Below are 23,802 nucleotides of genomic sequence, written 5' to 3'. Positions count from 1 at the left end.
GGTCCTGAGCTCCTGAGGGTGCAAGGCACACTCTGCCCTGGGTGTCACCCTTCCCACAGGTCCTGGCTGAGCTGTCACTGCTGCCCCCATCTTCACAGTCACCCCAGAGACATTGCTGTCTTCCTGCTTTAGGTGTGGCTGGGGGCGGGGGGGCGGGGGCAGCTGCACTAGGCGCAGAGCACAAAGGGACCCCTCCTGGGCTGCAGCCCCATCCTGGGCAGGTCACTTCCACTTTCCCGTGTGCCACGTCCTGTCCGATGGCCTCTGCTGCCCGGCTCTGGGTGAGCGAGACTGGAGCCAGGTAACTTACGTGATGGCAGCTGGTCTCTCAGCCTTTTGAGTCCCCATATCTCCCACGGAGCAGTGTTGGTTCATGTGTTTCTCTGAAGGTTCCCATGCTGGGTGTGGCATCCCGAATTCCCTAGTCCTGGCTTCCCCACCTGTCCTGTCATCCTTTCAGGAGGTGAGGATGCACAAGCTTATTAACTATTGTGAGGACATTAACCCTCCCTGTTTTACTTTTTTGAGTTTGGCCCTAGAGGTGGCTTCCTTAGGTCTGTGGTCAGGGAGCTGGGGTGCAGCCCTTCCCCCCGCCCCAGGCTGGTAGATGGCGGTGGGACCTCGGGCTCCTCGGTCACTGCACATTGATGAACACTCTGTGCCACTTTGCCTTCTTCCTTGGATCCCACCTTTTCAGTTCTTTACCCACATTCCGCCTGAGGTTCATCGTGTCCGCCTGTCAGATACTAGTAGGTACCACAGTCATGCTCCATTCCATCAGCCAGAACTGCTTCCCTAGGATTTACATAGAGGAAGGCAGGTGACCCATGACCATGGCCATTCATTCATTTGGGGCAGAGGTGAACTCAGCCCTCAGCAGACTCCCTGACGCTGCCACCTATCCACAGAGCGAAGAGTGCCTTCCTCACTGGGCTCTAAGTGTGGGAAAGGCAGGGTTGGGGAGGGTGAGCTAAGAGGGGTTCACAGGGACATCTCCACCCCAGCCTTCATCAGGGAGAGAAGGGGTCTTAAGGGCAGATGTTATCAATTTCACACCAAGAGCTTGCTTCTGAACTCAGGGCCCAGCAACCTCCACACCATTACCCCCACCCCCCAAACTTCCATCCACTTTGCTCTGATACTTTCTGGAACCTGAGTGGGAATGTCCAGCCCTGTGATGTCCCCGTAAACCTGTCCCCTACAGCTGCATAACATTCAAAGTAGAGCGGAAGCAGGAGAAAGATGGGTTGAACCAGATCCTGGGGTGGGGTCTTCATGGGTTTTTCTCTTTCTGTTTGAGTAGTTTTTGTTATTTGTGAAAACATATGGTGCAATGAAGGAACTTGAGATAAGGAGTGAGCTTGCAATGTCAGTCTCCCTCTATGGCCCTCCCTTCTAGAAGCCAAAGTGCACACGGAGCACACCAAAGACAGAAGCCACTGCACAACCTCTCAGGAGGAAACAAACATATATTGAGGAAAATTAAATATTTTGAATGTGTTGAGAAAATGGACTGATTTTTTTCATAGAGACATGTTTATGGTCGACCAGGCAAGACACCCACCCGAAAAAGACAGTGCCTCGGGCAGTGTTGATGGTGGCCTAGGGCACCTGGCACCTTTGGCCCATCCTGGCAGAGATGGACTGAAGACAAAATCTTCTTGGGGGGAAGAGATGTGAGGCAACTCAGGCCCAAGGGCTCATCATTGAATCTGATACTTTCCAAGGACTCTGTCTGTCGGACTTGCCCTTCCCTAGTGGAACAATTCTGGTCCTTAGAGTTGGCCTGCTGACTGCAGGCTGTATGACTCATCACTCCCCCTTTCTCTGAGTAGAAGGGAAGCCTATTGTAGCAAAAGCACCCACACACTGGGGCTTGGGGTTCCTGTATGTGCTCATTTAATGCTGTGGTATGAAGTCCATGGTGAATGGCAATTTTCTCCTCTAGAATCTGTCCTACAGTTGTTATGAGTGTCTGAGCCTCAGGGATCTTGGGGTCCATAATCGATATGCTTTTGACTGGTCCTTGGCCCTGGGCAGGGGCTGAATTGAGCTTGTAGTTTAGCAGAGCATCCTGACCTTTGAGTTGTTTATTCGAGAAAATCCCCTGAAAAAAGAGCCTCATTCTTTGTCTGAAGAAACTTTCTGGAGGACCCTGTTTCTTCTCTGGCCCCAGCTGAAGGTATTTCCTCCCAGCAGAGTCTACTGTGCCCATAGCCATGGCAGAGGGGGTCTTTCTAATGGTGTGAGAAGTCCCCAATTTCTCAGGCCCTTCTGCCTGCTCTCTTGGGTTGGGCCTCCTACAATTCTCTCTCTTACAGGCAGGGACGATCATTTGTCTCTGATTCTTCCAAGAGTCTTGAACATTTGAGATCCTGGGTTCCTGCTTCCCTTGGCTGCTCCTTTGGGGTGTCTTAAGGCCACATAACACATGGGAAGCTAGCCTGACTCTAGGGAGCTCTCTTTGGAAGTGGCGATGGTGCACCTGAGAAGCCAAGTTGTCTGCAGCAAGGGGCTTGTGTGTGGGACAGTCTTGAGGTTGGCTCTTTGAAGGTACCTTCACTTTGGACTTAAGTTCATTAGTGACCTCATTTTTAAGGCATGGCTCTCCTGGATCTTGGAGAACAGACATTCTAGGGAATAGGGAGACGCTACTGGTCCTTGGAGCTTCCACATTCCTCAAATGTGCATTGATGTTTTGGGATGTTGTCTGTACATTTGTTCCCAATTCTGGTTGAAGAGCAGGGGACATACTGGCCTCCATTGTCTCCTCCACCTCTTTGGCCCTCAAAGATTGGGATCCTAAGTTCATCTCCAGCATTGTTACCCTATCGAAGGGGTCTTGTGAGGCCCCGCTGCTACTCTTCCCTCTGGGCTCATTCCTGGCCATTGCTGAACTTGGACTGAGATCTAAGCTGCCCCTCTCGGCCCACTCCACCTGCCTAGTCACAGAGGCCTTTGCAGGCCCATGGTCAGCACCAGGTGGGGTCCCTCCCAGAGCACCCTGCATGTCCTCACACACAGGTGAGGGGGCAAGGAGAGGCCTTGCCAGGGTGGGAACTGAGTCTTCTGTTTTCACTTTCTCTCCCGGACAGGCCTGAGGAGGTTTTCCTGGGAACTCAACAACCTTGACTATCGAGTAGGCCCCAGATACACAGCTGGGTGAGGGGGGAAGGGGGGACTGCAGAATGGGTGAGGCTTGAGCCCTTTTCAACTTAAGGAGACTCACGGGCTTGAGGACCTTGAGGGGCAGGCCCCACCGGTGCTTCACCCATAACTTTGTAACATGTGCTTCTAGCACCTTTTGAATGTCTGTATCGAGAAAGAAGGCCCCGGGGGAGGCGTTCATGCAGGGTTCCCAGCCATTTAAGATTCCTAGATTTTTGGTTTCCATGTGAGTGTCAGCCGTGGCATAAGAGTGGTTGACAGGAAGCCAGGGTCCATGCACACTCATCAGGTTCTTGCTCACCTGTCCCAACTTTCTGCCCAAGTGGCCTTTTAGCGTGTTTTGTAGATTTTTGTCTAAGTTCCTCAGTAACTCACTTCTGGAGTCCCTTCTCCAAAGCATCTCATCATTTTCTGACTCCTCAGAGTCTCCCCTCTGAAACGTCACTAAGGAGATTTCTGAGCCCCTGGAGAGGTCTTCTGGGACCTTCCCTGTATCGGGGCTTAGCTGAGGCCCCACGTTCTGTGCATCGTTGCTGCTTTCACCTGTGAGTGAAGAGGGCTGTGAGGGCTCATGCTTGTCCTTTGCCTGACATATTCCTGGTGATTCACTCTGATGTTGCCCTAGTTCTGGAGGTTCTCGGATCTTGGGGGACAGCTCCCAGTTGTGTTGCATATGCGAGTTTTGGGGATGTTGCTCCAGCTGCTTCCGGGGCTCAGGGCTGATTGGAAAATTCTCAGGAAGGATGCTGTCCTTGGGAAGGTTGGCTGTGAAGACAGTGAAGACTTCCTGAGATCTGTTGACTACAGAGGATAAATCCCACCCACTTTCTACTTGCTTCTGCAACAAGGGCCTTTCTGGATGTTGAATATCAACTGGGATTAAAGATTGCGGCTTATTCTGGGCTGTCGGGCATGATAGTCCACAGCCCCTCATCTGAGGTGGAGAAGGTGGTAGGGTTGGTAGAGAGGATGGGAGATGGCCCTGGGCCTGGACCTGAGCCAGAGGTGGGGGCTGTAATTGAAGCATGGTTGGAAGCAAGGGTGGAGATTGGGACTCCAAGTGAGACATGTGCTGGGAATGGGAGAGCAGTGGAGGTATTGTAGCCTGCAGTTGAACTGGGCAGGCAGTCGAGATGCCATTGAATAAGAAAGGTGGAGGCTGTAATGTGGAAGAGCCCTTGGATGGCCAGGCAGTAGCCTCCAGGGATTCGCTATGCAGGGAGGGGAGACCCCAAAAAAGCTGGCTGTAGAGCTGCAGAGGTCTATGCAGTTGTTCTTGATCGCCCTCCATGCTCCAGAAGGGTTGGGGGGTTGTGGTGTCCTGCTCAGCACCCAGTGATTTCCACGTATTCCCCAAAGGGTGCGGGTGGTAGTTTGGGTGCATTTGTTTTGGATATGATGCGTATTTTTCATTTTCTTTCAAAATCGTTATGTTGATTCTCTTTGCGATGTGTGTCTCCAGGAGGTTCTGCTCATCAGAGCTGAGCAAAGAGAGGTCCCCAGCCTCTGCCTGCCTGTCTGCGGGGTCTTCCTGGAACGAGGCCTCTGGTGGGTGGTGAGACGGGTGCTCTTGCTGGGACTCCCACTGTGATGAGGCTGAGAGGCATGAGGCTTTGGCAGCCACCTGCCACCAGGACAGGGCTGAAATGGGACAGTTTGAGTGGCCAAGGCCTGAGATGGCTGGGGTGGGAGAAGCTGACCGAGGTGTGTGTGGACATGAACTCTGCAGGATGGGGCCAAGTGTCAGTGTTACTGAGTCCCACTGGGGAAGAGTCAGAGTGGAGGCTGGTGTTGGGCGGGGAGAGGAGGCTGTGGGAGGTGGAAGGTGGGCCCCTGAGTCAGGGGGAAGTGAGGGGGAACAGGAAAGTGCAAGTGGCTGGGGTGAAAGGTCATCTAGGGGAAGGAAAGGCTCTGGTGGCTGAGAGGCACTCAGGGATGAGCGGGAATGAAGGGAAACTGAGGAGCTGGCGGGCCTGGTGACAAGGTGGAGGCCAGAGGTAATGGGTACTCAGTCACAGGAGCCAGAGAAGCCGAGGGGGACATGGTGGGAGCAGCATCTTCCACAAGCTCCCCATAGGGCCTATTGGCTCCAGCAGGCGCTGCTTTGCAGAACTCACCAGAGGGGTCTTGACGGGAGCGCTGACGAAAGCTGCCCTGTTCAGGGGGCCTCTCCAGGTGGCTGCAGGAGATGGAGGCACAGGCTGCAGCCAGGAGCAGGCAGGCGGGCTGGGCGGGGTGGGCACCTGGGACCCAGGGTCCTCCATGGCCCTGACCCTGACTTCCCAGTGCTCCTGCTGTCCCTCACCTCAAGGCCATAGCCACACCCTGTCCCATGGCCCCTCCCAGGTCAGAGCCAGGCGGCCTAATGTGACATCATAGGTTCGGGAGGGAAGAGGACCCTGGAGAGAAGGGGAAGATTCTTTACCTTCCAAGAAGATTGATTAGGCTCCGAGCCTTTTCCAGTTCTTGCAGGCACTCTCTGCAGGCTGGAAGTCAGGAGACTGCGTCACATGGTACACCAGGGCCAGGGGGTCTTACAGGAGGCTGACTGCCATGGCCCTTTAAGAGTGACACCTTGGAGAGCTGACTCAGGAGCCCAAGCATCAGGGTCAAGGCCACATGACCCCTGACAGCAATGGCAAGGCTCAGGACAGGTAGTGCTTTGTCATTTACAAAGTGTTTCCTATCCACAATCCCCTGCGGCCCTCCCTACTTCCTTGTGGGGGAGAAAGGGCAGGGGCACCTGGGAGGAATCTGAGCAAAGGTGAGCAACACACTCACAGCGGGACCTGGAGGTCCCAGCTCCCAGTCAGGCACTACTGGTCCACAGCAGCCCAAATGCCCCTCCTGGGACCCCTGCTAGGGAAACACCCATTCCCAGGCCCTCAGGCTTCGTTCAGCACGGAATCTGGGAAGCATCTGCCTTCTCCCTCCTTCCTGGAGCCTCCCGAGGGCTCTGCTTCCTGAGAGACGGCTCTGCCCTGGCATCCTCGGGGACCGGGCCCTGGGCCTCAGGGACATGCAGATGGAGGCAAACTCGCAGGCAGGGCTGAGGGAGGGCAGCAGCTCACCTTTCAAAGCTCCACTTTTCCTCCTGCTCCTGCTCCTGCTGCTCCTCCTCAGCTCCACTGAACGCTGAGACAAGAAAAATGAGGGGCTGGGACCCCATTCTCACTCTCCTCTCTAGACAAGCGGCAGACGCTCAGTGTTCGTGAGCAATATGACTTTCTACATTTACCTACTGCGGCATTCTGGTTTTTCTTTTACTTATTACTATTTTTTAGTATCAGAGTGTCTTTAATGCTGAAGTATTCTGTGGAGTCTTAGCTTTATTGTTTCTTCTCCTCAAGTATTGAGAAATTCATGGTTCAGTGAGTATTTATGATAGAAATAAAACCATGTTGATTTAAAGCTGGCTTTTACGTAGTTGTAAAGTGGGTAAAATATTTTGTTTTCTGCTTTGAAGAATGCAGAAATGATTTTCTATGTGAGATGCACCATTGATTTCTTCTATTTCTGTTTCTCAGCTCAAGAAACACACACATCCTCAGACCTGTGGGCCCACCTGGAGCTCCCTCAGGCCACAGCCCGCCCCAGCCCCTGCTAGCGGCCCCCAGGGGCTCCCTCAGGTTCCTGCCCTCGGATCAGCCCCACAGAGGGGAGGCTCACCCCAGACACCTGCCAAGGAAGGCAGTGGGGAACCAGGACTCTGGGCCTGTCCCCCACAGGTCCAGCCCTTAGAATTCTGTCCTTGGCCACTGGTCACTGTGTTTGGGGCTGTGCCCTAGATCCCCCACCACACCTGGCCTCCTGGTCAGAGATCTCTGCATAGAAATCCTCCCACCTGCTCTAACCCCTGCCCCGCCTGGCTGATTCCCAGCAGGATGAGGTTCTATTCTTTCCTGAGAGCAGTTGCTCTTTCTTCCCATCCAAGGAGTCTCCCTGGGTCATTCAGAAAAGTGGGAATAAGAAGAGAAAAAAGATCATCTCTGTTGGGTCTGGGCCAAGGGATCCTTACCTTCCTGGTGTTTCTATGTTCCCTCGGTGGTGGGGAGGGTCCATCACTCTCGGAGCCGTGGACTAACACAAGGAAGAGCAGCACCCCACACACGATGCCGAGGATGACATCGATCACCCAGCAAGGACTGGAGCGCTGCCAGGTAGCAATGGCGCTTTTCAGAGGGAAGAGAAGGTTCTCCATGATCTGACTCGCACTGCTGCCCTCAGGCAATGGAACACTGCCAGCTCACTTTGGGCAGAAACCCAGGCCTGCATCACAGAGCTGTGACCTTGTCATAAAGGTTCCTGAGGGTGGGGGAGGGACAAGAAGAGGAGGATGCCCATCCCCCACCACCCAGCCCCACATATTCCTGTACCCTACTGGACCTTCTAGATCTGTCCTCCCAGGTCTTTTCCACCCTGCCAGAGAGATTTTAGCCAATTTTCTATTAATTTCATCTGGAACCTAGATGTCACCCAGTTCCCTTTGTCCCTAAGAGATCTTGACTTGAGGCCCATCAGTTTCATAAACCTTGAAAATCTGAACTTGAACCTGAAATTGTGGCTATTTCCCAGGGATTTTTATTTTATTTCTTCTGCCCTCAACTCTAGTTTCCGCACATCATGTTTTTGTCTTGTATAAACCCAGGCTCAAAACTTTTACACTTACTTAGTTTTGTGAATTCTTAGTGTTTGTTTAGTCACATTTTCAATCAGAGCTACCTACACACAAAAAATTAAAATTTGTTATTCAAGATGTATAAATCTAAGTATAAAAGAGTTATATGTAGTCAAACCTTTAAATAATAACTATAAATTTGTAGCACTTATAATTCTGGAGTTAGTAAAGCTTTAAACTGCACAAAGACTTTTGGGACACACACACACACACACACACACACACACACACACACACACACACTCATCCTTTCACAAACCAATCCAGTCTTTTCAAATCCAAGAATCCATAATTTTTCTACTTAAAACTTTTTTTCAAATGTTGTGTTGGCCCAGTCTTCACTCTCCATATATGTTTTGAAACACGCTGTCCTAGTCCCTGAGGGCTGCTAGAACAAAATACCACAAACTGGGCAGATTAAAAACAATAGAAATTTACTTCTCACAGTTCTAGAGGCTGGCAAGTCCAAGGTCAAGGCATAAGGTCACCTTCTGGTGATGGCCCTTTCCTGGTTCATAGCTAGAGCCTCTCGCTGTGTTCTCACATGGTGGACAGAGGCTAGGGACCTCTGGAGCCTTTTTTATAAAACACCAATCGCATTAATAAGGGCTTACAAGTACCACTCAATGGCCCTATCATCTTTAGGAGTTAGGATTTCAACATATAAATTTGGGGACAATACACAAACATTCAGACATGTGCACATGTGCTACACCCAGAAACCAGGAATGGGTCAGGGTGAGCTGAGGACAGACCCTTAGGGTTTGAAGGGTGGAAGGCAAGACAAGGGGTCAAAGCCTGGGGCTGATTCAGGTCTTAAGCAGCCTCTTCGGATATCACTAGTGTGTTCTGTCCATATTCGCTTTTCTGACCCTGCCCTGCCTTTCCATGCCCTCCCCTCCAGACGTCTGGAGCCTCAAGTCCAGCCTGAACCATCCAGAGAGAGCTTATGGTACCAAATAGACTTCCCTATGGTACCCTTCTGCATCCCTTCAGCAGCAGTAATCGGGATCCATACGGAAAACTTAACACTCCAGGTGCACTTAAAAGGGATGCGTGTCCCCTCCTTGCTGGTCATATTTTTAGACAGCTTTACGGGAACCAGGGCATTTGAGTTCATTTGACTGCATTGTCATGAACAAGCACATTTTTCTACATCTACCATTGCTTCTACGGTTCCCAGTCTTTTCCTCCTTTATGCCATTGTTACCTTGGATTCAACCTTTTATCAATATTTGGGCTTAGGTCATCCTTGTGTTCATATTTGCCCTCTGTATTTTTCTATTATTTTCAATATGTTTTGTTTAAAAATTTTTTACATTTAAAAATCTTATCTGACCATCTTTACCTTGATTCATTTAATTATTGCTGTATTATGATTTATTTCTGCCATCTTAGTTTACACTTTATTTTCCATACTTTCTTTATTGTTATTTTTCCCCCCCTCCTGTTGAATCTTACACTTTATAGATCAAGTGTTCTTTTTATTTATATGGAATTTGGAAATTTCTTACATTGTAATGGTTTTATGTCATTAATTATGTTAATTTCCTCTTCAGTTTCTTATATATGTCGATATTAATATCATCTCAGCCAGCCAAGCAAGCGCTCTTGCCTCCTCTGATGTTGCTTTCTCCATCACAGCAGTCTTTATTTCAAGGGGATATTTTCTGGAGCTTTAATTCTGAGTTATCTGAATATGCTACACTTTCATCTATATTCTAGGATACAATAAAGGTCATTAACATCAATCATTTTTTCCACAAAACTAATAGTGTGTTTGGAGGTTTATTTTTCTTCCTACTGGAGAATTCCTCTAGAAATATTTTCAAAGGGATTTATGTGAAATACAACTTTTGAGACTTTATTTTTTGATAACATCATTTTCTGTGTCTTCGAATTTAAAAGACCTTAACTGCATATAATCCAAGGCTTAAAATTTGTTTCTTTTCAATCCTTTAAAATATTACTCCCCTGTATTCTTGTCTCATAACATTGCTGTTGAATAGGCCGATGTCAATCAAAGTCAAATTTTCTTTAAAGGATGATCTGACTTTGTACCATTTTGACAGGATGTTACAAAACAGAGTGTAAATCACCAAACTAAAATGTTAATACAATATGAAAGAAATTAAAACCTTCTTGGGACATTCAAGTACACAGGAAAATTAACCATCAGGCATTCATTCAGGGAAATAATGAGAAAGAAAAGTGATAATGGTAGAATAAAATCAATGAAGGTTAACATTTGTATTTTCAAATTTTTTAAAAAATATATATATTTTATTGATTTTTTACAGAGAGGAAGGGAGAGAGATAGAGAGTTAGAAACATCGATGAGAGAGAAACATCGATCAGCTGCCTCCTGCACATCTCCCACTGGAGATGTGCCCGCAACCCAGGCACATGCCCTTGACCAGAATCAAACCTGGGACCTTTCAGTCTGCAGGCCAACGCTCTATCCACTGAGCCAAACCGGTTTTGGCAAATTTTTCAAATTTATATTGTGACTCAAGTATTTCTACCGATGTTTAAGCTCAGAATATGGTAAAGTAGCAATTTGCTTATTGATACTTCCTTATTTTTTGTGTGATTGAATTTACAAGTCATGGTTGGGCTTCTTTTAAAATATTTTAATTTTTCAATTCCGGTTTAAATTTACTATTTTTTATTAGTTTCAAGTGTACAGTATCATGTTTAGACAATCATATACTTTACAAAGTTGTCTCCTTGATATTTTAGGTACCTACCTGGCACTGTACATAGAGATTACCATATTATTGACTATATTTCCTATGCTGTACTTAACATCCCCAATACTATTTTGTAATTAGCAATTAGTAGTTCTTAGTACCTTTCTTTTTTTTTTTTAACCCAGACCCTCAACCCCCCTACCTTCTGGGAACCATCTGGTCTCTGTTTCAATGAATCTGCGTTTATTTTGTTTATATTGCTTGTTAGATCCCACATATAAGTGAAATTATATGATATTTGCCTTTCTCTGAATAAATTATTTCACTTAGCATAATGACCTCTAAGTCCATTTATGCTGTTGGAAATGGTATTCATTCTTTTTTATGGCCGAGTAATATTTCATTGTATATATGTACCACCACTTTTTTTTTTTTTTTTTTTTTTTTGTAGCACCACTTTTTTATCCACTGGTCTATTAATGGGCACTTGAGTTGCTTCCATATTTTGGCTATTGTAAATAGTGCTGCAATGAACATAAGGGTGCATATATCATTTCAAATTAGTGTTTTGGGTTTCTTTGGACATATGTACCCAGAAGTGGAAACACTGGGTCATAAGACTGTTTCATTTTTTATTGTTTGAGGAGACTCCATACTGTTTTCCATGTCAGCTGCACCGATCTGCATTCCCACTAGCAGCACATGAGAGTTTCATTTTTTCCACAACCTCGTTAATACTTGTTTATTGATTTATTGATGATAGCCATTCTGACAGGTGTCAGGTGATATCTCATTGTGGATTTAATTAGCACTTCTCTGATGATTAGTGACATTCATATGTCTATTGGCCATCTGTATGTCTATTCAGGCCCTCTGCCCTCTTTTCAATTGAATTGTTTGGTTTTCCAGTGTTGAGTTGTATGAATTTCTTATAAATTTTGCATATTATTCATTCCCTCAATGATGTGCCATTAGTAAATATATTTCCTATTCAGTAGGTTATCTATTCATTTTGTTGCTGGTTTCGTTTTCTGTGCAAAAACATTTAGTCCCATTCGTTAATTTTTTTCTTTTGTTTCCCTTGCCTGGGGAGATATAGTAGAAAAAATATTGCTCAGAGAAATGTGTGAAATTTCACCATGTTTTCTTCTAGGAGTTTTATGGTTTCAAGTCTTATATTTAAGTCTTTAACCCATTTTGCATTTATTCTGTGTGGTGTAAGAAGGTAGTCTGGTTTCATTTTTTGTATATATCTATCCAATTTCCCCAACACTATTTATCAAATAGGCTATCTTTACCCCACTGTATGTTCTTGTCTCCTTTGTCATATATTAATTTACCATATAAGTGTGACTTTATTTTTGGTCTTGAGTCTGTTCCACTGACCTATGTGTCTATTTTTATGCCAGTATTACCCTATTTTGATTACTGTAGTCTTGTAATAGAGTTTGATATCAGGTAGCATGATACCTCCCCAACTTGGCTGTTCTTTCTCAAGATTGCTGTGGCTATTTGGGGTCTTTTTTTGGTTTCATATTAATTTTTGGATTATTTGTTCTAGTTCTCTGAAATATACCATTGGTATTTTGATAGGCATTGCATTAAATCTATAGAATGCTTTGGATATATGGACATTATAAAGATGTTAATTCTTCCTATCCGTGAACACAGTATATGCTTCTACTTATTTGTATCTTCCTCAACGTTTTTCTTCAGTGTCTTATAATTTTCCGAGTACAGGTCTCTTACATCCTTGGTTAAATTTATTCCTAAGTATTTTAATTATTTTTTAAAGCAACTGTGAATGAGATCCTTTTTTTTTTTTTAGTTTCCCTTTTTGATAGTTCATTATTGGTGTATAGAAATGGGACTGATTTCTGGATATTTATTTTGTATCCTGCTACTTCACTGAGTTCATTTTTCAGTTCTAGTAGTCTTTTGGTGGAATCTTTAGTGTTCTCTATATACAGTATCATGTCATCTTTAAATACTGATAGTTTTATTCTTCATTTCCAACTTGGATGCCTTTATTTCTTCTTCTTGTCTGATTGCTATGGCTAGGACTTCCAGTACTATGTTGAATAAGAGTGGTGAATGCCCACATTGCTGTCTTGTTTCTGATCTTAGGGGCACACTTGTAGTTTTTGCCCAAGGAGTATGATGTTTTCTGTAAGTTTGTCATATATGGCACTTATCATATTGAGGTATGTTCACTCTATCCCCACTTCACTAAGAGTTTTCATCATAAATGTGTGCTGGATTTTATCAAATGATTTTTCTGCATCTATTGATATGATCATATGGTTCTTATCCTTCAATTTATTTACATGGTGTATCACATTTATTGTTTTGTGGATATTGTACCAACCTTGCATCTCCAGAATAAATCCCACTTGATCTTGGTGTATAATTTCTTAAATGCACTGCTGGATTTGATCTGCTAATATTTTGTTGAGGATTTTAGCATCTATGTTCATCAGAGATATTGACATATAATTATCTTTTTTTGTTGTGTCTTTATCTGGCTTTAGAATTAGGATAATGCTGGCCTCGTAAAATGAACTTGGGAGTCTTACATCCTCTTGAATTTTTTGGGATAGTTTGAGGATAGGTGGTAGCTCTTCTTTGAATGTTTGGTAAAATTCACCTGTAAAGCCATCCAGTCCAGGGCTTTTGTTTGTTGGGAGTTTTTAAAATTATTACTACTGCTCCAATTTCACTAGTTTTAATCTGTCTTTTCAGGTTTTTTGATTCTTCCTGATTTCATTTTGGAATGTTCATGTTCCTAGGAATTTTTCTATTTCTTCTAGATTGTCCAACTTCTTGGAATATTGTTATTCATATTTTCTTACATTCCTTTGTATTTCTTCGGTGTCAGTTTTTACTTCACCTCTTTCATTTCTTATTTTATTTATATGGTTTCTATCTCTTTTTATCTTGATGAGCTTGCTTAAAGGTCTGTCAGTCTTGTTTACCTTTCAAAGAACCAGCTCTTGGTTTTATTGATTTTTTTTGTACTGGTCTTTTAGACTCTATTTTTTTTTTTATTTCTGTTCTGATCTTTACTTTATCCTTCCTTCTCCTCATTCTGAATTTTGTTGATGTTTTTCAAGTTCCTTAAGTGAAAACTTAGGTGGTTTATTTGAGCTTTTTCGTGTTACTTGAGATAGGCTTGTAATGCTATGAATTTCCCTCTTAGTACTGCTTTCCCTGTGTCCCACAGATTTTGGGTTGTTGTGTTCTCATTTTCATTTATCTTTTTTCAAGGTATCTTTTGATTTATTCCTTGATCTCATTTTTAACCCATTCATTGTTTGGTAACATGTTATTTAGCATGCATGTTTTTGTGTGTTTTCTAGTTTTCTTCTTGTGATTGATTTCAAGTTTCTTAGCATTATGATCAGAGAAGATGCTTTATATGATTTCAATTTTCTTAAGTTTATTGAGACCTATTTTGTGTCCCGACATGTGATCTATCCTGGAAAATGTTCCATTTGCACTTGAAAAGAATGTATATTCTGCTGCCTTGTGGTGGAATACTCTGAAGATATCAATGAAATTCATTTGATCTTTGTGTCATTTAAGGCCTCTATATCCTTATTGATTTTTTATCTTGAAGATCAATCCATTGTTGTGAACGGGGTGTTAGAATCCCCTACTATAACTGTATTACTGTCAATCTCTACCTTTATGTTCGTCAAGATTTACTTTACATATTTAGGTACTCCTATGTTGGGCGCATAAATGTTTACAAAGTTATATCCTCTAACTGGATTTATCCCTTTATCATTATGTAGTGTCCTTCTTTGTCTCTTACTATATCTCTTGTTTTCAGTCTATTTTGTCTTATATAAGTATTGCTACCCTAGATTTTCTTTCTTTCCCAGTTGCATAAAATATCTTTTTCCATCCTTTTTCTTTTAGTCTGTGTGTATCTTTAGTTCTGAGGTGGGTCTCTTGAAGACAGTATATATATGTGGGTATTATTTTCTTATCCATTCAGTTACCTTATGTCTTTTGATTGGAGTATTTAAGTCATTTACATTTAAAGTTATTATTGATAGGTATGTATTTTTTGTCATTTTTTAAAAACTATGTTCCTCTCTTCTTTTTCTTCTGCTTGTTAAAGCAAGCCCTGTAACATTTATTGTAATACTTGTTTGGTGGTGACAAACTCCTTTAATTTCACCTCCAATTTTAAATGATAGCCTTGCTGGGTAAAGTAGCCTTGGTTTTAGGTCCTTGTATTTCATCAATTTGAATATTTGATGCCAATCCCTTCTGGCCTGAAATGTTTTTGTTGAGGAATCAGCTGACAGTCTTATGGGAGCTCCCTTGTTGGTAACTAACTGCATTTCTCTTGTGGTTTTTAAGATCCTCTCTTTGTAACTTTTGGCATTTTAATTATGATGTGTCTTGGTGTGCACCATTTTCAGTCCATCTTTTTTGGGACTCTCTGTGCTTCCTGGATTTGTCTTTTTCCTTCACCAGGTTAGCAAAGTTTTCAGGTATTTCTCAAATAGGTTCTCAATCCCTTGCTCTCTCTCTTCTCCTTCTGGTACCCCTATCACATGGATGTTATTATGCTTCATGTTGTACCAAAGGTTCCTTAAACTATCCTCATTTTTAACAGTCCTTTTTCTTTTTGATGCTCTGATTGGGTGTTTTTTCCTACCTTGTCCTCCAAATCATTGATTTGATCCTCTGCTTCATCGGGCCTGCTGTTTATTCCTTCCAGTGTACTCTTTATTTCAGATGTGGCATTCTTTATTTATTACTGGTCCTTTTTATGGCTTTTATATCCTTTTCATGCTGTTGAACATCCTTATAATCATTACTCTGAACTCTCTATCTGATAAATTGCTTACCTCCACTCCCTTTCTCTGGAGTATTCTTTTGTTCCTCATTTGAGGCCTGTTCCTTTGTTTCTGCATTTTGGCTGCCAGTTAGCATTTGTTTCTATGTATTAGGTAGGTCTGCTATGACTCCCAGTCTTGGTAGGGAGGCCTTATGTAGTAGGTGACCTGTGGGGCTCAGTGGTGCAGTCTCCCTGGTCACTACCACTGGCTGCTCTAAGAATGTCTCTTGTGTGTGCTGTGTGGATGCTCCTGTTGTAATTGAATCTTGATTGCTATTGACCTGTTCATGTGTGAGCTCAACCCTCAGGCTGGCTGACAGTGAGGCTCAACCCCCCAACACAGTGTGCAAAAGGCTGTGCAAGTGCTGATTATACGAAGTGGAATTTACCTCAGCTGGGTTTGGTGCCTGCTGAGATCTCCCTGTGGATATGCTGCTTGTGCAGCTTTTTGGATCCTGCTCTGTTTTTCTGTAAAGATGGCTACTGGTTGTATTTTTTCTGGGCCTCTTTGGAGGGACTGTGGTACAGGCCAATGTCAGATACTGTCTGTGATTGGCTCCCCGCAATCTGTTTGGGGCTATCAGCGACCCACAAGTTGTGGCTCCTTCTGCTGGGCCTGGGTGTGTGTAGAAAGGACCAAAATGTGCACCAAAGTCTGCTTTTACTAGCCCTGGGCCAAGGAATAGATGAGGCAAAGACTCAAAGCACACAGGGATCTGCCTCTGCCTGTAGGCTGTTTGTTAGTCTCACTTAATGAACCTCTGATTGTAGAGCTCAGCTTTACATAAGCTCCACAGGGTGGGGCAAGAGGGATTCTAATGAGTGGGGCTATTGCTTCCCCCAGGCTAAAGCTGCATGGGTGGGAAAGGTCATCTGGAGAAAGATATCTTCTGCAGTATGGGGGAATGACTCAACACTGGGATCCAGGCGGCTATCCTCTCAGCTCTCTCCCCAGAGCTACCCATCCTAGACTCTCCTCATACAGCTCTAGTCTACTCTGCCCTCCCTCTGCTGGAGCCCAAGGTGAGCGGCTACAAATAAAATTTTGTGCATTGACCCTTTAAGAGGGTGCCTGAATTTCTAGCTATCTCTCCCTGGTGAGCAGAAACCCTGCTGATTTTCACAGCCAGATGTTCTGTGGACACCTTTCCAGATTCTGGTGTTCTGGACGGGGAAGCAAATTTTGGGTTTAGAGCCCAGATTTGTCAGGGGGAAACTTCTCACAGTTGAGATCTTCCTCTGGAACTTCAGCTCCTGCCTGTGGGAGTCCGGCCAGCCCTCTTACGCCTCTGCACTTCCAACCAGTCTCGATGTGGCCTCCTCTTTAAGTCTTCGGTTATAAGGCTTCTCTCCAGTTAGTCTTCAGTTGGTTATTCTGGATGATTTTTCTATATTTTAGTTGTAATTCCAGTTTGGTCCTTGGAGAAGGTCAGTGTAGCTTCCACCAAATCTGCTGCCATTTTGGAAACCCAGAAAATATTCTGAAGCACTACTTCCTGTGATATTTCTTTTTACAAATTACTGATAATATTGTCCATAGATTGATTATGACCTTAAAATCATATTTTTGCATTTTACTATATCATTAGTTATTTTAAAAGGTGAGATTTAGAAGTAATAATATCCACAATAACAAGAGTAAAGTTATTTTCGGTTGTTAGAATATGAAAATTTATAACTTAGCTAGCCTGTGATGCTACATAAATATTTACAAAAGATCTTAAATAGAACTATACAACTGCATAAGCACTCTGTACAACTACTACATAATTTAACTCTTAAAACAAGCCATGATATAAAACATATAATAATCCCCAACTTTACAAATTACACAAAATCGTTCATTGTTTTCTTAAAATTGAATTTACTGGGGTGATATTGGTTAATAAAATTATATAGGCTTCAGGTGTAAAATTCTATAATACATAATCTGTATATTGTATTGTGTGTTCACCACTCCAATTCTTGCCTTCTTCTGTCACCATTTTACGCCTCTTTACCCTCTTCTATCTTGCCCTACCCCATTTCCTCCTGGTAATCACCATACAGTTATCTGTGTCTATGAGTATTTTTTGGGAGCTTAATCCTTTCACTTAGCCCCCCAAAACCCCTTCTCTCTGACAGCTGTCAGTCTGCTCTCTGTTTCTGAGTCTGGCCTGGTCTTATGGAAGAGCTGGGCTGGGGATCTCCTCTGCCTGCTCACCACAACTGGGCGGTGATGTAGGGAGAGCAATACAGAGACTGCATAACTGTACAGGAGATCAATGCTTGCAGGAGGTCTTGGAGAGGAAAAGCTGGAATAAAATTGCAAGGTGGTTTGTACAATAAAAAGAAGATGGTGAAAAGGGACTCCATGGGAGGAAATACTTGGGAGTAATGAACAACTCATGGGGATAAAAAGTAGAAATGCATGAAGTTTAAGAATACAATGATGGTAACAGATGGTTAATTTAAAAATTAAAAGATTTTTAAAAATGAAAATAACTAAATATCTACCAAAACAAAAAATTCCACAACACAAGGGTAATAAAACTCCTCTTTAAAAGGCTGCTCATTTAGCCCATGCTGATGGTCAGGTGCTCCCACCAGTCGGCTGCTCCACACCCCTGAAGCCCTTTCTACAATTTTGCGTTAATTAAATGGCCTCCCACTGTCCTGAATACAAATAAAATATTTTTTACTTCCAAATCTAAGAAATTTGAAACCATTTTATGAGCAGCTCTTAACATGAAAACTGAAGTATTGCAAAGCTTAAAACCTAACTGGCCAGCCCCCTTCCCCTTTCCTGCAGCCCTCATGCGCTTTCAGGTTCTAAGTATGTCTAGCACTGCCTTCGTGCTCCTAGTAAGCATGATTCCCTGGTTAATAAGTAAGGCAGCACAAAACACAATTCTGTTTCCATCTCAGCTTCCTCTTTGTGGATGCCATCCCATGAGCTAATCATCTTACGTTTCTCCTAACCTGCAGGTTCTTCTTATACTTCCTAACCCTCAGAGGCCCATCCTAACAGGCTCCACTCTGAACCAGCATTGTGGACTGTGGAGGTTGAAACATTGAAAGCATGAAAATCACAGTAATACATGTTAAGGAGTGCTTTGAATTTGTTAGGTAATCCTATATAATAAAAAGGTAATATGCAAATAGACTGAACGGCAGAACAACCAAACAACCAATCAAAGTGTGATATGCTAAGGCTGCTCAACCGCTTGCTATGACGTGCACTGATCACCAGGGGCAGACAGTCAACTGGTTGGGCAGTCGCTATGATGTGCACTGACCACCAGGGGACAGATGCTCTGACCAGTAGGTTAGCTTGCTGCTGGGGTCCAGTGGATTGGGTCTGAGCAAGATGGGCCAGACACACCCTGGAGCCCAGACACACCATGGCCCAATCGTGCACCGGTGGGGTCCCTCAGCCTAGCCGGCACCCTCTTGCAACCTGGGGCCCCTCGGGGGGTGTCGGAGAGCCAGTTTCAGCCCGATCCCACAGGCCGCTCCCCTTGGAAGGGCCCCAGACGCAGGGCTCATGGCTGGCGAGCACTACTGAGACAGCGCAAGCTTCTCCCGGGACTCATTGGGCGGGAGCCCGCGGCAGGCACAGTGGGGCCGGGATGAGCGGGAGCGGCAGGTAGGAGCTGCAGGCGGCGTTGGACTGCGGGTTTCGGCCGATCCCTGCAGGCCACCCAGAGGGACCCCACCCGTGTGTGAATTCATGCACTGGCTTCTAGTGAGTTGATACAATACCAAGTCTTTGTGTACAATAGTCAAGTAGATTCGACTTTGGCAAAATATAGTAGGATAAACAGAATGGACCAACAAAGACTTGAATGTGGGGATGCAAAATCAGATATCTTTAAAAGCTGTGTACACAAAATACTGTTAAAAAGGACTAATAAAAATCATAAGTTTCACAAGCAACAACTAACCAAATTTTGAAAAGATGTAGTTAGTTTTACAACTGGGAAAAAGAAGAATCTAAAAAGTGGATGGGATGCAGACAATTCAGAATGGAAGCAAAGTTCATGGGAAAAATCATCATTAGGGAATTACTGCTAATTTAGTCGATGTGATAATAGTAATATGAATAAGTTAGAGATTATCCTTATTTTTTGGTGGGGATGATATAAATGGAAGTTTTCATAGGTGAAGTGTTATGATATCTGCAACGTAATTCCAAATAGTTGAACTAAAAAACAAACATATAAATACATTTTTAGCAAAACATTAATTATTGAACCAAGATGATGGATATATTAATAGACATGTTCCATTTCAACTTTTTACATACTTAATATTTTTCTTAACAAAAATACTAGGAAGAACAGATGTTAATGATGCTAGTGACCAGTTAACAAACTGAGTTGATTTTTCAATAATTCTTCAAACAGCTCCTCACTTCTTCCCTCTGACACATGAAGCAAGGCTAGTTCAACTTAGACAGGTCTGGGATCCCATTATTCAAAAATGCATAAACCCTGTAAGAAACAAGCCTTCGTTTCTCTCTCAACTTATAGAAGCACACTGCTTAACAAACCTAATGAGCACAATGCCTTTAAGTCTACCTGACTTAAGACTGTACTTTCCCCAATCTGCATTTAAATCATGGAATCGCCAGGAATTTGAATCGAGATGACGAATTTGCTAACACTTCATAAATGTAAACAGCAAGTAAAAAGCTTTTCGCTTTCAAAAACAAAAAATGGAACGAAAACAAGTCATTTCTAACCAGGAGAAAGGCTGGCTGACTTTTGAAGGGAAGGGGAAAACCCCCATTCCTAGAACTGTTAGAAATAAAAACACTGTGACATGTTAGCAAGAGGGGACAGAAAGTGGGTTCTTGGCAGCAAAGAACAAGAGAGACAGGAAAGAAATTCCACTTGACCTTTCAGGTATCACCAAAGTTCACTTTGAGTTAAAACAAAAACTGCAATTTGAAATTAACTATGAGTTAAGACTAATTCTGGAGGAAAAGTAATTCTGACAGAACTCAAGGCTTTTACATGAAAAAGTGCCTTCAGAAACCATTCCATGCAACCTCCCCTTTACTACAGGGACTGAGGACCACCCTGCCAACCAGGTGACGTCCTGACTTCCCAATTCCCCACCTAACCAACGGCAACTGTGATTACAACACGAATAGTAGAGAAGCCACAGCCAATGTACTCTGCAAAGGGAACTGGGAAAAGCACAGGTGCCCCTCACATGAACAACTCCAAGCTTCCTAGTGGCCCATATCAACTCCACTGCTGTGCTCAGGTCAAACCACAAACCTTCCCACATTCGAAAATCAAAGTTAACTCCATCTTCTAAGATATTCATTACTTTCACAAACAGGAAGGGGAGAAAGATAAGAAAATAAATATTAAGTGTTAATAAGACACTTTATAAGAACAACATTAAGTAAAAATAAACCATTTCCTTAATGAACTTTGGTCTCTTCCATCACTCAAAAGGCATTAAAACCTTATATAGACTTTTGTAGTTTCAGAAAATGTGTAAGTAATGAAATTTATCAAACTATGCTAACACATTGATCTAAGGTAGAGGTGACTCTACTACCTATTGAAAAACTCATATTTGTAAGTAAGAAAATTAATATATAAAAACTTTAGCTGAAAGAATTCCATCTTTTAGGTCAGTGATGGCGAACCTATGACTTATGTGTCAGAGGTGACACGCAAACTCATTTTTTTGGTTGATTTTTCTTTGTTAAATGACATTTAAATATATAAAATAAATATCAAAAATATAAGTCTTTGTTTTACTATGGTTGCAAATATCAAAAAATTTCTATATGTGACACGGCACCAGAGTTAAGTTAGGGTTTTTCAAAATGCTGACATGCCGAGCTCAAAAGGTTCGCCATCACTGTTCTAGGTATAGGGCATGAAGAATTCCTCTAAGGAGACATATGAAAAAATGCTCAAAGTCACTAATAATCCAAGAAATGCAAATTAAAACGACAATGAGGTAGCACCTCACACCTGTCAGAATGGCTGCCATCAACAAATCAACAAATGACAAGTGCTGGTGAGGTTGTGGAGAAAAGGAAGCCCTAGTACACTGCTGGTGGGAATGCAGACTGGTGCAGCCACTGTGGAAAACAGTATGAAGTTTCTTCAAAAAATTAAAAATGGAACTGCCATTTGATCCAGTGATCCCACTTCTAGGAATATATCCTAAGAAACCCGAGACTCCCATCAGGTAGAGTATATGCACCCCTATGTTCATAGCGCAATTTACAATAGCTAAGATTTGGAAACGGCCCATTACATATATGTTAGTACACTTGAGGTGGTTCTACAGGTGGCACTGTTTGTTTTTTTTTTGTAAATTACTTTTCTCTCGGTTGTCATATTAGAAGACTTCAAAGGTGCTATCTATCTTCAAGTTTATTTCTTCTGCCATCTCAAATCTTTCCTGATCCCTATTAGTAAAATTTTCACTTCAGTTATTGTTCTTTTCTGAGAATTTCCACTTGATTCTCTAAAAAAGTATTTTCTTTCTCTTTATTGATATCCTCTACTTGTTATTATCATGATTTATTCCTTATTTAAATGTGGTTCCATTTCTTTGAAATGTATATTTAAATAGTTTTTTGTACATTTTTGTCTTCTAAATTCATTGTCTGAAATTACTTAAAGATAGCTTTTAAAAAATATAGATTTTTATTGATTTCAGAGAGGAAGGGAGAGGGATAGGTAGAAACATCAGTGATGAGAACCACAGATAGGCTGCCTCCTGTACACCCACTACTGTGGATTAAGGTGCAACCCTGATGGGGAATGGAACTGTGACCTCCTGGTTCACAGGTCGAGCCTCAACCACTGAGCCATGCAGGCCGGGCTCAATGATAGTTTTTATTGACTGCTTTATTTCATGAGTATGAGTCACATTGTTTCTTTATGTATTGTAATTTTGTGTAAAAGTTGGTATTTCAGACAACATAGACTTTGGGGATTGTGATTTTTACTCCTGAGGGTTGTTGTTTGACTGTTTTTGTTTAGTAAACATGTCTGGACTAATTCTGTGACACCTCTGTTTTTTTTTTAAAACAAACTTCATAATATTCTCTTAAAAAAAGAAAAATGCCAGTATCGTTAGCATTTGTTAGTACTTCATTCATTATGTGCTTTTATTTAAATGTAAAAACCCGGGTCAATCTGCAGGATGGAGGACAAGTACACATCCAGGCAACTAACACCTTTTCATTTTTTAGAAATAATTTAAACAAAAATTACAAAGACCCTGTAACTTAAAAAAGAAAGATTTTAGTGCTCACCTGAACCACCCTTCTCATGCACCCGAAGTCAGTTTGACTTTACTGGTCTGATTTTTCACAATTTGTCCCAGAGCCCGAGTGGCTGTAATTCTGACAGATGAGTGGGCATGTACCTGAGACCATGGCTGAAGGTCCGAGTCCAGTGGGGCTGTGAGGGCAGGCGGGTGGGTGTGTGGGTAGCGAGGTGTAGTCCTCACGAGGGACTTTGTCAATAGTGTAGGTAGCTTAGTTCCCGCCCCGCGGCATTCTGGGTATTATATTCCCGCCCTGGGGCACTATGGGTAGTGTAGTTCCCGCCCCGGGGCATTCTGGATATTGTAGTCCCGCCCTGGGGCAGTGTGGGGAGCGACCCACACGCCCCTTGGACGTAGCTTGGCGCCGGTGACTGTTCCCGAGGCTGTGGTGGGCGGGGTAGGTTTGGCCGCCAGCTCGAGGGAAGGACAGTCGGGAAACCTGGGAAGGGAAAGCGTGGGAAGTGTCGCTCTGGCCCAGAGGTGTGAGTTCTCAGGGCGGGGGTCCCGCCGTCCTGTCCTGTCGGGGCCTGTAATAATACGGGTGATTTGGGGAACACGCGCGCCCTGGCCCGGAGCAGACGTGCCTAGGGCTGTGGGTTTGCGCTCGGGCTTCCTCTGGGTATTCGGGGGGCGCGCGGCCGGGTGGTGCCCGCCGTGCTGGGGGAGGCGCTGCTTGGCCCCGCGGACCCGGGTTTGGGGGAAGCGCTGGCCCGCAGACTTATTTGGGGTGGGGCGCCTGAGGCCAAGCGACTCTCTTAGCGGCCCCAGAACCTTGCGGGAGGCTGGGGTCCTGGCGGGGTCAGTATTCCTGTTGCCTGGGGCTTCCCTGTGTCCGCATGGCTCCCGCCGGTGCGGGGCCCTCCCAAGAGCCCGGGGTGGGGTAAAGGGTATGGAGCCCATGGGCAGGGACCCTTCCCGCAAACCCCCCGGGCGGCTGGCTGACCCCTGAATTACAGGGGCCGAGGGAGGGGGAGGGCGGTCAGAATCCATACTTAAGTTCTTATTTTCAGCTTTTCATTATGAAAACATTGCAAGCATGCCCAGATGTGGCCGTGAGGTTCCATGGAGTCATCACTCAGGTTCACTACTTAACAACCAGAACCTGCCCT

The 23,802-nt window shown here is 43.9% G+C and overlaps 2 protein-coding genes across 4 annotated transcripts in view; one reads left to right on the top strand and one right to left on the bottom strand.

Annotated features, from left to right (window-relative positions):
* Positions 1-1,495: 1,495 nt before the first annotated feature.
* LOC138998927 (spermatogenesis-associated protein 31A1-like) lies at positions 1,496-23,683 on the bottom strand. Its single transcript, XM_070400968.1, has 7 exons — positions 23,034-23,683; positions 22,793-22,871; positions 7,187-7,321; positions 6,240-6,303; positions 5,594-5,654; positions 5,286-5,347; positions 1,496-3,933 (listed from the first exon to the last, which is right to left on the bottom strand). Exons 1-7 carry the CDS (start codon positions 23,681-23,683, stop codon positions 1,538-1,540), a joined length of 3,447 nt encoding a protein of 1,148 aa, XP_070257069.1. The 3' UTR covers positions 1,496-1,537.
* ZNF169 (zinc finger protein 169) overlaps positions 23,007-23,802 on the top strand; it is a 38,126-nt gene continuing 37,330 nt past the window's right edge. For all 3 annotated transcript variants that reach the window (XM_070400823.1, XM_070400824.1, XM_070400822.1), the window contains exon 1: positions 23,007-23,090. The gene's annotated coding sequence lies outside the window, so the exon portion shown is untranslated. The remainder of the gene's footprint in view (positions 23,091-23,802) is intronic.

The sequence above is a fragment of the Myotis yumanensis genome, unplaced genomic scaffold (genome assembly GCF_028538775.1).
Source record: "Myotis yumanensis isolate MYYU_CA2020_CCGP unplaced genomic scaffold, mMyoYum1.0.hap1 SCAF_21, whole genome shotgun sequence".
NCBI classification, from domain to species: Eukaryota; Metazoa; Chordata; class Mammalia; order Chiroptera; family Vespertilionidae; genus Myotis; species Myotis yumanensis.
The sequence above is the reverse complement of the archived record's forward strand: the minus strand, read 5'-3'. Positions and strand labels throughout refer to the sequence as shown.